Source organism: Centroberyx gerrardi, chromosome 5 (genome assembly GCF_048128805.1).
Source record: "Centroberyx gerrardi isolate f3 chromosome 5, fCenGer3.hap1.cur.20231027, whole genome shotgun sequence".
NCBI classification, from domain to species: domain Eukaryota; kingdom Metazoa; phylum Chordata; class Actinopteri; order Beryciformes; family Berycidae; genus Centroberyx; species Centroberyx gerrardi.
Window position 1 is genome coordinate 36,975,809 of NC_136001.1, and position 15,000 is coordinate 36,990,808.

The window sequence follows — 15,000 nt, forward strand, 5'->3', positions numbered from 1 at the left end:
ACATGAGCGGAGCAGTGTTCTACCAGTCCAAAGCTGCTGTTTCTGATATTGAGGAGGTGTTTCCATGACGACAGCCCAACAACATCCAGATCCTTCATCATCTCAGGAGGATCTGGTCCAGCTGGTTCCTTCTAACTTTGACCTCTGACCTCTGAGCAGACTCAGAGCCTTCAGAGTCTCCAGCTCCGGACAGTCTGTCAGGTTCAGGAGTTCTGACAAAGTTCTGCTGAGAACAGCCTGATGTTCTGCTGAGAGCAACCTGATGTTCTGCTGAAAACAGTCTGATGTTCTGCAGAGAACAGTCTGATGTTCTGCTGAGAGCAACCTGATGTTCTGCTGAAAACAGTCTGATGTTCTGCAGAGAACAGTCTGATGTTCTGCTGAGAACAGTCTGATGCTCTGCTGAGAACAGTCTGATGTTCTGCTGAGAATAGCCTGGGCGATGTTCTGCTGAGAAGAGTCTGATGTTCTGCTGAGAACAGTGTGATGTTCTGCTGAGAAGAGTCTGATGTTCTGCTGAGAACAGCGTGATGTTCTGCTGAGAACAGCCTGGGCGATGTTCTGCTGAGAACAGCCTGATGTTCTGCTGAGAACAGCCTGATGTTCTGCTGAGAACAGTCTGATGTTCTGCTGAGAACAGCCTGATGTTCTGCTGAGAACAGTCTGATGTTCTACTGAGAACAGCCTGGGCGATGTTCTGCTGAGAACAGCCTGGGCGATGTTCTGCTGAGAACAGTCTGATGTTCTGCTGAGAACAGCCTGGGCGATGTTCTGCTGAGAACAGCCTGGGCGATGTTCTGCTGAGAAGAGTAATGTTCTGCTGAGAACAGTCTGATGTTCTGCTGAGAACAGCCTGGGCGATGTTCTGCTGAGAACAGTCTGATGTTCTGCCTTCTCCTGCAGCCTTTCTCATTTTCCATCTCTGTTGAAGGACGAGAACTTCATACCAACCAGACCAGCAGGCCCTCCTCCTGGACAGCCTCCCTCCCTGCTGGAGTCCTCTAGTCCTCCAGTCATCCTCCAGTCCTCTAGTCCTCCAGTCTAGTCCTCCAGTCCTCTAGTCCTCCAGTCCTCCAGTCCCCCAGCCCTCTAGTCCTCCAGTCCTCCCCCAGTCCTCTAGTCCTCCAGTCCCCTAGTCCTCCAGTCCTCTAGTCCCCCAGTCCTCTAGTACTCCGGTCCTCCAGTCCCCCAGTCCTCCCCCAGTCCTCTAGTCCTCCAGTCCCCTAGTCCTCCAGTCCTTTAGTACTCCAGTCCCCCAACCTCCAGTCCTCTAGTCCTCCTCCAGTCCCCCTGTCCTCTAGTCCTCCAGTCCCCCAGTCCTCCAGTCCCCCAGTCCTCTAGTCCTCTAACCCTAACCTCACCCTTCATGTTCCAACCTCCTCTGGATGCAGGAGAAGCACAGAGCTGAGAGATGAAGGCTCTCTGAACCGAGTCTGAGTTAAACCCTCACTACATGTTTGGGTTTACCAGATCTGTCCAGCAGCGGTTTAGACTGAAATGTTAAATGTCTTTTTTTTTTCTCTTGTAATCGTTGCCATTGTTATTGTTGAGATATTAAAGCATTAAACTCATGGTTTTACAATGATCTATCAATAATTCAGTGAGGAACACTCTCATCATTAAGATAAAACCATAATTGCACAAATGGTACAGTTGTATTTGGCGGTACAGGCTCTGCTGCTTTCATGAATCCAAGCAGCATGCTGAAGATTCAGTGGGGAGCAAGTAGGAGCCAGTAGGAGGCAAGCAGAACAGTAGTATTTTCTTGATCCAGGACATTATCGACAAGGAACTGAAATGATGTTCCAGACACTTGGGGAGGCAAAATATTATGACTGTACACTGTATTTGATGGCAGGTTTGGATAGAGGTGGTACTGGTGCCGTCAACAAGCTCTCCAAGCTTCCGAGCTCTATATCCGGGATTTTTTTTAGTATCCAAAATACGGTTTTCTGTGTCCAAAGATTCTTGATAGGGCTCAAAGCAAGACATCTTGGGCATAAGGCAGTAGGTATGGCAACACAAAAGACTGTCTCTTTCTCATCACAAGCAAATACTGATCCATGTAGAAATATTTTGAGTGATAACAACAACAGAGAAAGCAGCACAACCAGTCAGCAGCAGCATGTATCAGGACTTGTGGCGGGTAGGAACCGCAGGGATGAATGAGGAGTATCTTAAATGGACTGCCTGGTCAAATGTGTCAAATGTGATTGGTGGTTGTTTGGGTCAACTGATAATCAGATGATCCGAACAACCACAACTGTAGGTAGGACCAGCTGTGTGGACCTGCTACAACCTGCGCTTAGTCCAATCCAAAATAGGCCTCTTAGTACAATCCAGACTAGGATTTGCTCTAACCTGCCCTTAATCCAATCCAGACTGGGACTTGCTCTAATTTGCTCTTAGTCCAATCCAGACTAGGACTAGCTCTAATCTGCCATTAATCCAATCCAGACTAGGACTAGCTCTAATTTGACTAGTTTTAATTTGCTTTTAGTCAAATCCAGACTAGGACTAGTTATAACTTGCTCTTAGTCCAATCCAGACTAGGACTAGCTCTAACCTGCCCATAGTCCAGTCCAGACTAGGACTAGTTCTAACTTGCTCTTGGTCCAATCCAGACTAGGACATTCTGTGCAAGTTCAAGTTCATTTATTTATACAGCCCTTCATCACAAGCATGTCTCCAAAGACTTTACAGAGAATGAGCCTAACTCGATCTAACTGATCAACAATCAGTCATAGAGCAGAGTGATGTAAGACAAACACAAGGAGGCAAAACTAAGCACAAGACACACTATAGCAAGGTTTAGCAAGACATAGCAGGCCTACCTAACCTACCTGGCTCCACCAGCCCTCAGAGCATGCAGGGGAAAATTCCCAAGAAAACCTTATTAGGAAAACAATGGAAGAAACGTTGGTCGGGCCGAGTCAAAGAGGGACGGCTGTGCATGCAATAAGTGCCGGGACAAACAGTGGAATGGACAGTAACATGGACAGTGACAATGACATAAGAAAACAGATGAGGCAAAGAGAAGCATGATGCGGCAGAGAGATGGGGCCATGGTTGCCACAAATGTCCACAGAAACTAGGGCAGCACCGGCGTCCGCAGCCAGGTAGAAACACAGCTTCAGAGATGGAACTTGCTCTTTGTCCAATCCAGACTAGTACAAGATCTAATATGTCCTTATTCCAATTACGTCTAGGACTAACTCTAACAGGCTCTTAGTCCAATCCAGACTAGGACTTGCTCTAGCTTGGTACTCTTGGGAAGCTCCGCAGTGAACACAGGATTACACATCCTGTATAACTTCACAGTGATAATACAGTGATGTCACAGTCCTTCACAATAGACAGATGACAGCAGTTCCAGGAAACTACAGCTAAATGGGTGGAACACGGCACAAACACTGTAAGGCTATGGGCTCCTCCTAAAAACAGTAAATGAAAAGAAAGACTGACAGCAACATAGAAACCATCTCCATGGAAACCGGCACAGTAGCACAGTGTTTAGTAGATTAGTAGTACTAGATTCAGAAGAGCTGGTAGCAGCAGTACTTACTACAGTAGTAGTAGTTGTGTGAGTGTGTGTGTGTGTGTGTGCGCACCAGGCTGACCTGGGGAGCTCTTCTGTCTGAACTCTTCATCCTGCATCTCTATCAGCACTAGGAGCCACAGGAGCAAACAGAGGAGGAGAAGGTAGGGAGGAGGAGAGAAGGAAAGGAGGAAAGAAGGAAAGGAAAGGGAAGGAGAGGAGAGGAGAAGAGACAAGAGTGTGAGGGTTGGAGAAAATCTTCCTCAGATTATTTAGCAAGATTCGTCCCACCCCTTCCCCCAGCCAGTAGCCACAGTAGGTTCAGACAGACTGAGTGGCTGGTTTAGAATGAACAGGCTTAGCAGCCACAGTATTTGGCTAGTGGTCATGCTAAACTGATAGCCAAGGTTGGAGTCATTAGAGGTCAGGCAGCTTCTGTCCTGCCTTCGCCCCCCAATGCCACTTCCATGCCCCCGAAAATTTCAGCATTTTTAAAATTTGAATAATATATTTGCTCTTTAAATTAATTTGCAAAGTCACATTGATTCTGTGGATCTACATTAAATATCTAGAAAATGTATCAATAAAAGTCAGTTAAATTCAGTTAGAGTCAGTCAGAGTGATTTTCTAGATGTTAACATAATGCACGTAATTTCTTATTTGCAGTGAATCTGTGTATTGTATTTGTATGTATTGTTTGTATTGTACTATATTTTGTCTATCTAGCATTGCTGGCGTGTGGTGCATGCTTCCTATTTCTTGAAGAAATGACATGTGCATTCATATTCAAGAAAACTTTATTGTCCATTGTTGCAAGCAACATGGAAATGTTTCTTTGGCTTGTGTTAGGCTCATCAAACACAAAACAGAGACAGTAATCAAAAACAAAGTTAAAAACAAATGTAAAATAACTAATACAAATAACAGCAAACATGTAAAATAAAATAAACATGAAACATGGTAAGGTGCTGTGTGCAGTGTAGAAAAGTGTTGAGTTGGGTTAAAAACATATCTCTGTATTACCATATATACTGCTTGTACTGATGTGGCAGCACAGCAGCAAGCATTTACTTATTTATTATTCTGGAAAACATTAGGATAGGTAAGGACCTTCAAAAATTGTAGCCCATATTGTCACACTGCACCGCCCGGAGGTTTTCAAATGTCAGTCCTTGAATTTGGTGCTGGGGATGGACATGACTCTCTAGGAAAGAGCTAGAAGTCCACGCAGGAAAACAGAGTTCTTGCTAACGTCGCTTGGCAAAAATGTTAAAGGATAAGGCTGGTGTTTTTTAATACATTTCTTACCGTCAACAAATCCTATGAAAACAACAAAATCAACAATGCGTTTGCTCTCCTCCCGTTACTTTCCCACTTCCCACGTTCCCTTTTTAGCCTTCAACCCGAAGTCATTGGCTCCAATTGGGAACTAAAAACCTTTAAATACAGCTCACAAAGACATAGTTTCAGTTTTAAAAATCACTAACTGTTACCATGAAAAGTCAGGCTGTTGTAGTTATTACCAAATCAAATTCAAATGGGAACAAATTCTTCATTACGCCGGGGACTATTTTCTGTGCTACGGAACTACTTTCCTGAGATGGAAAACGTGTTTACGGTCGGCTTATTAAGTTGTTTGAAGAAAAAGTCGTCCGGCCCGGTGCATCGTGATGATGAAATATGCTGCAGAGCAGCAGCATGGCTCTGTGACGGGTTTTTAATCGTTTTTTAATACAATGGAGTTCTATGGCTACTGAGACATGGCTTTATTGGGCATCAGCTACATGGATGAGACTTATTAGCAAAACAAATTCATCGCTGATTTTGTTATTTTCATAGGATTTGTTGACGGTAAGAAATGCATTAAAAAACACCAGCCTTATCCTTTAAGTTCCTGGAAGTAACAACTGAATCAATGACGGCTTCCAGCAGCTCCCAACCCCTAAATGTCTCAACTCTTTTGGGTCAATGGCTCTGGGTTGGAAGACAGATCTACCATAGGACCTCTAACAGCAGGAGGCTGATGGAGAGCCTGATCTGTCCCACACTGGAGAACCTGAAGCCTGATCAGTGAATCAGGTTTTGACACCAGTAACTGAACTGGAGACGGACTGAACCAGTTAGAACCAATCAAAACCAGCAGGCAGATTAAACCAAAATAAGCACACAGTATCACAAAATGACAGAAAGCTGGAATAGAATAGAATAGAATAGAAAAATATGATACAATACACCTGCAGCAGAGGCCAACAGACAATATTGACAAGTATCAACAGCTGGGATGAAACCACAATACAACACAATAAACATAAGGATAACTAAATAGTACTGCTACTACTACTACTACAATATCTGCTACTATTACTGCTGCTACTATCACTACTAATGTTAATACTAATACTTCTAATAAGGCACATTGAAGCAGGCTGTCACTACAATGGAATATGTAGAAAATACAGATCTAGAATGTGTAGAAATCACAGGCAAAATGAAATGATATGAATACAGAATAAATAGCAACAGCAGTTACTATCAATGTCACCATGGAAACAAAGGCAAACACCATGACAGAAACAGCAGCAGCCAGCCGACACATTGGCCACACAGCACACCAACACTATACGGTCACCATGGCAACACCTGGACTGGACATGAAGACAATCTAACCCTGCTACAACTACACTTAACCAGACTACAACGGGACTACCAATAACCACGACTACTACTGAAGTAAACCTGACGACTAGTGGACTAGAAGAACCTTAACTGTGTCTACAACTAGACAGACTCTGACTTATACTTGAATAACTCACTACAGTAACCTTGACTACAACTACAATATGACAGGACTAACCCTGACTACACTGGGACTACAGTAACCTTGACTACAACTACAATATGACAGGACTAACCCTGACTACACCGGGACTACAGTAACCCTGACTACACCAGGACTACAGTAACCCTGACTACAACTGGACTACAGTAACCCTGACAACACCTGGACTACACTCACCCTGACTACTCCCGGGAGTACACTAACCCTGACTACACCGGGACTACACTAACCCTGACTACACCTGGACTACAGTAACCCTGACTACACCGGGACTACAGTAACCCTGACTACACCGAGACTACAGTAACCCTGACTACACCGGGACTACACTAACCCTGACTACACCGGGACTACAGTAACCCTGACTACACCTGGACTACACTCACCCTGACTACTCCCAGGAGTACACTAACCCTGACTACACCGGGACTACACTAACCCTGACTACACCTGGACTACAGTAACCCTGACTACACCTGGACTACAGTAACCCTGACTACAGTAACCCTGACTACACCGGGACTACACTAACCCTGACTACACCGGGACTACACTAACCATGACTACTCACCCTGGCTATTTGTAAGGTATAATTTCCCTTCTAGTAATGGCTTGGAATTAAAGCTTCAGATTTGCTTTTTCCAATCCAAAAAGTTCCAGCCCATCCGATGTTCTCAAAAGACAAAATTTATTGAAAGTAAATAAACATTCTTGCTTACATAATACACAGTTACTTTTTATCTAGGCCTAACAAAGAATTAATTTATTGCATTCTAGTTTTACCACACCACACTGTTTGCTCTCTAGCATAGAGCTGGCTAGTCACATGATGCTGCCAAATGGGAAATTGTAATTAGGGTTAGAGTTAGTCCATTCACACGAAGGATCTGTGGCGGACGAGACGGCAGACGGGGGTGAATCCATAATATCCCCGAAACTCATTTCAGGGATATTATGGATTCACCCCACCCGCTGCTGCGTTAGCCGCGTCTGCCGTCTTGTCCACCGCAGATCCTTTGTGTGAACGTGATAACTTGAACAGCTTTTATAAGATTCTTTTAAAATTTGGTATGGACATTGATGACCCCTAGAGGAAGAACTCTATTGATTTTGAAGTGTTTACGATTATAATCGGCCTGATGGTGGCGCTATAATTAAAGGTCAAAAATAAAAAGTTTAAAGGGCTGTATCTCTCACACCGTTTGTCTGATTTACATGAAACTTGGTACACATGTCCACCTAACTGTACTCTACAAATTTGCCATAAGGACCCTCAAGGTCTGCCTGGAAAATTTTTGAGATATTTTGAATTATTTGAAAAACATCATTTTTAACATCTCCTCCTACACTGTTTGACTGATAACCACCAAAATCGGTCAGTAGCATCTATGGTCCTACGCTCTTCAATTTTGTTCATAGATTGTTGATATCTACTGTAGTTTTGAAGATATTAACTCTTAAAGTTGTGAAGGAGGCGTGGCCTATAAGCTAAATTGTTATAACTTTGTGATAGATGGTCATCATGAAACTTGGACAACATGTTCACATATAATGAATGGACATGTGTGCAAAGCCATTTAAATATTGACCGATAGGGGGCGCCGCAAAGGCCAGAAAACTATATCTCCTAATCCAATAGGTGAAATTGCATGAAATTCGTTACACATGCTCTAGGACCATGTCCGAGTCAAAATGTGAAGATTGGTCATCGTTAGTGAAAGTGGGCGTGGCCTATGACATTTTGGCTTATAACTCAAACAGAATTTCACCAATCGCTATGGAACTTGGCAATCATGTTCCAAGCTTTATGTGGAACATGCACACCAGTTTCCATAAAGACCTGACCAGATTTTGCCCAACAGCAGCATTTTGGGTGTACAGCTGAACACAGTAAAGCCAATACGAAGTTGGATATTTACACATTTTAACTTGCTATTACATTGTTCAGTATCAGAACTTGATAGCTTGGGGCCTGATGGCTCAACAGCCTAATATGACAAAACTGACAGTAATCTTAATGCAAACTTCCACGTTTCAGCTCTGGCTGCTGTACTGGCATGAACCCAGCCATTGCCGCTAGCGGCTATATTTAATTAGTTAAATTTATTATCGAATGTTAAAAAAATAGTTAAGGTACATACCCTTTATTATTGGGGAGACAATCCCTTGAGGATTATATCCATTCATTTTGGAGTGTTTAGGAGTAATAATAATATAATTAACTTTAGATTAGCTCAGAAGGAAAAAAAAAATTATTTGGTGAAATAAAAATAGTTGGGACATACAACCAATATAATTGGAAAGATTAACCCTGGAGTCTTATTGTGTGATTACTGAATGGCTTTTTATTACATTTGACTTAATGGGGCCTTCGAGGATTGGGGAATTTCGGGGATATACCCTTGCTGTCGGCCCCGACAGCATCCTAGTTAATAATTGCAAATGTTTCAACCTCTGTGTTGAAAAATCAGCTATTTTATCATCAGATACATTTCCATGACACCTACGACAATAACCATAAGCCTCGCCAATCACACGATCAGGACAGCTCTTACACTCGTTCCACTGTCACGCTCTCCTCAGCACAGATTCGACCGCAGCTAGCTCTGCGCTCCGTAACAGCTCGTAGTATGCTAACATCCTGCACAGCTGTCTGAAAGACATTTCATCTTACCTATCCATCTTATGTTCTCTCTTGTTGAATCTGTAAAATGTTGTTACAATCTGGCACAAAACCATTTTTATCACAGAGAGTTGGGCGGTCGATCGAAAACGGTACCATGGAAATTGTAGTCTTTTACCGAGCTATGGTTTTTATCTACACAGTCTTGTACCTATGTTTTTTGTCATTATTCAAAATGCAAATCCAATTTAGTTATTCATTATTCTTGCATCGTAAATTCTTAGATTGATTGAATGAGTGGAACAATATGGAAACACCTATTTTGAAATCTGGGTGCCACAAACAGCCAAAACTCTTCTGGAACTATGATGACGTTCCACATGACTAGCCAGCTCTATTACAATCAAGAAAAACACCTGATCCTGCTCTTAAAGGTCCATGACCTGCAGACTAATTAATTATTCAACATAATCGAATCATAAAATACAGCAAATAAATATCCAAGCAATAAAATCCAAGTAATTTCTTTAAACGATAATATAAATGAAAACCATAAATCACATACATATTTACTCAGAGGGGGGAATCCACAAAGAATGGATTGCGGCCGTTAATAAAACCATTAATTACCCATCAATTGCGAGTGTTATCTGTGCTGAGTTACCGTCCGATTCACTGAATAAATAATACAAATCAAGCAATCGCACAGATTCGCCCACAGAATCAACCAAACCGCAGTCGACCCTGCTGCAACAACTATAAATGATCTCAAGCCTAAACATGGAAATACGAGAGAATGGAATGGAGAGTTGTTAGTAGTGACCATGGCAGGTATTGAATGTGATATTTGTGTGACAGGTTCAATGTTGTGTTTGATTGTCGTACTTGGCGATGCCTTTGCCTTGCCACTGCCACTCATCAGGAAGCATCACATCCCTCCCACAGTTCAATTCCAGATTTCAGAAGGTCTTGTGTTGGCATTAACTGAATGGGGCAATTAGAGGCTGTCTTTGTGAACTGCATGCATGATTAGCCTTATTTGCACTAAAAGGGGTGGTGTTTTCATCTGAAATATATGTAATATGTATAACTATGTATGTATAACTAAATATGCATGAACACCAAAGGCGCAGTGTGTCACTCTTTCCTTGGCGGCACATTCCATCCACTGTGCATGGTTTGTGAATCGGCCTTTTTCTCTCTCGTTTGCAAAGGTTTAATGTCACAATCCTTTAGTGGATTCCTCCTGCTGAGTGTTCACCTCAATAATCAAAATGATTTTTGGCTATATGATATGTTAGACTACAATGGGACAAATCCTGACTCAAACTAGACTAACCCAGAGTACTGAGCACTTTGTAAACTCTGCTTTTTGAAAAGTGCAACACAAATAGAGTTTATTATTATTATTATTATTATTATTATTATTATTATTATTACTACTGGGAAGCTGCTGTCAGTATTTATGGTCCCAGCAAATGGAACGCCCTGCCTGATGATCTGAGAAACATTAGTTTCATGTAAAAACAAATTTCTTTCTTTTTTACTGTAGCTTTTGATTTATATTAGTTGTGAACTACTGTACAATGTAATGTTTCCTGTTTGTTCCATGTTTCTTCTACAGTATATTGCATTTTTAACTTTCTTGCACCCTTGTTTACTGTATATGTACTGTATGTGTGTACGTGTATGTATGTATGAATGTATGTGTTTATATATGTATGTACATACGTATATGTACATATGCTCTTGATTCTCCTTTTTGTAAAGCACATTGCGATGCACTCCGTATGAAACGTGCTACATAAATAAAGTTTCTAGACTAGACTAATCACAGCTGGGCTATGACAAGTCGTCCAACCAGTATCCAACACATGTTGTACAGCCAAACTTTGTTTAAACCCACAGAACTTCATTTTAAATTCTGGTCAAGATCCCAAGGTTTCCAAAGATGCCAAATATGTCAGGCTGAATTACATGAAATGTGTATAAAATGATGCAAAGACATCTAGAGTTTTTTCCATTTGATGTAATGGTACAGCCATAAAAAATGGAGCATGCTGTAGCTTCAATGAAGCTTTGAAACAAGCAACTATGGCCCCATCTCTCCGCCGCTTTATGTTTCTTTGCCTTATTTGTTTTCTTTTGTCATTGTCATTGTCCATTCCACTGTTTGTCCTGGCACCTATTCCCCACTCAGCCGTCCCTCTGGGACTCGGACCACTCAAGGTTTCTAACATTTTTCTGCTCATAAGTTTTTCTTGGAAGTTTTTCCCTGTATGCTTCAAGAGTCTAAGGCTGGTGGTGCTGGTAGGTTAGGATCTGTAGAACAGGTAGGCTGTTATGTCTTGATAAAATCTGTTTTTGTGTGTCTTGCTCTTCCTGATGTTTGTTCTATATAATTCTGTTCTATGTGTGATTGTTGATCAGTTACATCTAGGCTCATTTTCAGATCAGTCCTTTGAGACAGACTGTGATGATGCTGTAGAAATAAATGAACTCAAACTTGAACTTGAGCAGATGCAGAATATGTATGTGACATTGTCATACAATATGGAAAAAAAATTTTTCTCACTTTGAAACTTCGTAAGGGGAAATTTAAGGGGAAAATCAGAGTTCAAGGGGTTAAGGGTCAGACAGCAGTCTTAAGCTGGGGACACATTAAAAGATTTTTCCAATCATAAAAGACAATGAAACGATTGAGCAGCGCACATTTAACAGCTGAAATTTTCAGATTTCCAGTCTCTTGTGATGCACACACAAACGACGGCTGTCTTTGAGGAGCACAAATCAAAAGACCACAGACCATATACAAAAGACTGACAAGTGCAAACCACATGATCATGCAAAGACTTGACCCGATAAAAAAAAAAATGGTTGATTTAATCGTGACGTTGCTGATTGGGATCATAGGAGAAAGATTTGAGTCTTTCACTTCCACACACATAACAATTACAGGTGCAACTAAACAACACAACCCTGGACTACCCTGAACTACGCTGAACTACCCTGATCTACCCTGGACTACCCTGGACTACCCTGGACTACCTGAACTACCCTGGACTACCCTGAATTACCCTGGACTACCCTGGACTACCCTGGACTTCCCTGAACTACCTGAACTACCTGAACTACTCTGGACTACCCTGGACTACCCTGAACTACCCTGGACTACTTGGACTACCCTGAACCACCCTGGACTACCCTGAACTACCTTGAACTACCCTGGACTACCCTGGACTACCCTGGACTACCTGGACTACCCTGAACTACCCTAGACTACCTGAACTACTCTGGACTACCTGGACTACCCTGAACTACCCTGGACTACCTTGGAATACCGCCGCCCGATCTCAAATCGTTGCCAAATCGGGCTTCAAAACGTGTAATATGTCCCAGCTATTACGGTTAAGGTTAAGGTTAAGAATAGTTGGGCAGACCTGGAACCAGCAAAATTCTTGGTCCAATCAGGAATCTCTGTTGTCATGAAAACCTAACTGTTTTGACCCACATGACTGACAGGGCTTGGCCCCTCCTACCTTCAGAGTTTTGCCGGGAAGCAGCTCCTCGAATCCTGAAGGCCTGTCTGGTTCTGCTGCGTTCTCCGAAGCTCCAGCTCTTAGGAACCTTACTGGGACTGTCCTCCAGACTGGGCTCTGCACTGGGGGAGCGTCGCAGGGCCTGGACCCCCCCCGGACCCCCCGGACTGGGACCCACACCGGGACCAACACCAGGACCAACTAGGAACAGCAAACATAAGAATCAGAACCAACTTTACTGTACAGCAGTGGTTCTCATGGTCCATGGAGATTTTCATTCCACATTTCTACAGCAGCTCATTAATGTAACGAGTTCCTCCTGTCTGACTGAAGGAATGTTAATCAGCTGAAGGAGAACCTGTAGACTGTTGGATCTCCACAGATCTTGGTTGAGAAACACTTTGATGACAGACCGCTCTGTCCATTCATTCAATTCAAAGGGCCCTAAAATATTATTGGCATGATGTTGCCATGGAGACAACTGACATGTGACAACAATTCTCCCCACAAACAACCACGGAGAGTAAAGTGTCTTGCTAAAGGACACTTTGAAAGACATGGACAGAAAGCCTGTTGGGGGATTGAACCTGTGACCTCCGTCCACAAAACTAACAGTGCAAAATGTAGTGACATCACTGACATAATAACTACTGACATAACTACTGACACAGTGACTGGTCAGTCTGGTTGAACTGGGACTCCTGACTTAAAACAGCTTGTCATCAAAAGGTTGATTGGTCGAATCCCTAATGAAATGAAGAGCAGCAGTGACAGTGAGACGCACCGTTCTGAGGAGAACCTTTCCCTTTGGTTCCTGAACTCCTGGGAGACGAGAACACCCTCTCCTTCAGACTGACCTTCTGACTGCAGGGATGACACACACACACACACACACACACACACACACACACACAGGCACACTTGAAAAGCTGTATTAAACAGGATTAAAGGATTAAACAGCAGTTTTGGGGTGGGTCAAGGGTCAGAGGTCAGAGGTCAAAGGTCAGGTTTGTACTGGCCACTAACCTAGGAGAGGGTTCAGGCTGGACATCCTTCCTGTGGACAGACAGACAGACAGGTTGTAATTATTAATAACTGATGTTAGAAAAAGGAGAATTATTATCTTTACAATACTGCTGATTATATCAAATGTTATCCAGTTAGAAAGACTGTTCTTCAGCCGATCCAACTGTAGAACAGAACACAGCTAACGCACTAACCTTGGAAGAATAGTAGTCGTAGAAATAACAGTAGTAGTAGTAGTAATAATAGTATCAATAGTAGTATCAGTAATAGAAGTAGTAGCAGTAGTAGGCAGCAGGTGGGGGTGGGGGGTAGTTTAGTTGTTTAAAGAACTCCCCTGCGAGTCCCTGCGTAATTTGAATAGCCTTTAGTAACACCAGTTTCTGGTGTTTAGAAATGTTTCTGGACATCAGTTATTGTCTACCTTAGTTAGGAATCTTGTACTTTATTGTTTAGATGTATAATTTTTGTAGATATATGTATAGGTAGATGTATGTGTGTTTTACTTTTGTACGGTGTCATTTCATCTATATGTGTGTATGTCAAGTGAAGCCCAATCTCAAGGTGATTTTGTTTTGTAATGTTAATTGCCTGTTAATGTGTGTTAATGGCAATAAAGTAAAGAAAAAAAGAAATGTTTCTGGTGTTTAGAAGTGTTTCTGCTGTTAGAAATGTTTCTGGTGTTAGAAGTGTTTCTGGTGTTAGAAATGTTTCTGGAGTTAGAAGTGTTTCTGCTGTTAGATGTTTCTGGTGTTAGAAGTGTTTCTGGTGTTAGAAGTGTTTCTGGTGTTAGAAATGTTTCTGGTGTTAGACGTTTCTGGTGTTAGAAGTGTTTCTGGTGTTAGACGTTTCTGGTGTTAGAAGTGTTTCTGCTGTTAGACATTTCTGGTGTTAGAAGTGTTTCTGCTGTTAGAAATGTTTCTGGTGTTAGATGTTTCTGGTGTTAGAAGTGTTTCTGGTGTTAGAAATGTTTCTGGTGTTAGAAGTGTTTCTGCTGTTAGATGTTTCTGGTGTTAGAAGTGTTTCTGGTGTTAGAAATGTTTCTGGTGTTAGAAATGTTTCTGGTGTTAGACGTTTCTGGTGTTAGAAGTGTTTCTGCTGTTAGACATTTCTGGTGTTAGAAGTGTTTCTGGTGTTAGAAATGTTTCTGGTGTTAGATGTTTCTGGTGTTAGAAATGTTTCTGGTGTTAGAAGTGTTTCTGCTGTTAGAAATGTTTCTGGTGTTAGAAGTGTTTCTGGTGTTAGAAATGTTTCTGGTGTTAGAAGTGTTTCTGCTGTTAGATGTTTCTGGTGTTAGAAGTGTTTCTGGTGTTAGAAGTGTTTCTGGTGTTAGAAATGTTTCTGGTGTTAGACGTTTCTGGTGTTAGAAGTGTTTCTGGTGTTAGACGTTTCTGGTGTTAGAAGTGTTTCTGCTGTTAGACATTTCTGGTGTTAGAAG

The 15,000-nt window shown here is 42.2% G+C and overlaps 1 protein-coding gene across 9 annotated transcripts in view; it reads right to left on the reverse strand.

Moving 5' to 3' along the window:
• Positions 1–15,000, reverse strand: part of kcnq2b (potassium voltage-gated channel, KQT-like subfamily, member 2b) — a 50,450-nt gene that overhangs the window by 11,718 nt on the left and 23,732 nt on the right. For 4 of the 9 annotated variants that reach the window (XM_078283555.1, XM_078283554.1, XM_078283553.1 and 1 more), the window contains exons 11-13: positions 13,566–13,595; positions 13,322–13,403; positions 12,540–12,681 (exon numbers count right to left, since the gene is read on the reverse strand). In XM_078283555.1, the coding sequence (XP_078139681.1) occupies positions 12,540–12,681; positions 13,322–13,403; positions 13,566–13,595 (254 nt within the window). Of the gene's footprint in view, positions 1–3,620; positions 3,669–12,539; positions 12,741–13,187; positions 13,214–13,319; positions 13,469–13,561; positions 13,625–15,000 lie in introns of all 9 variants that reach the window. The other 5 variants (XM_071895797.2, XM_071895796.2, XM_078283551.1 and 2 more) reach the window with 5 other exon arrangements.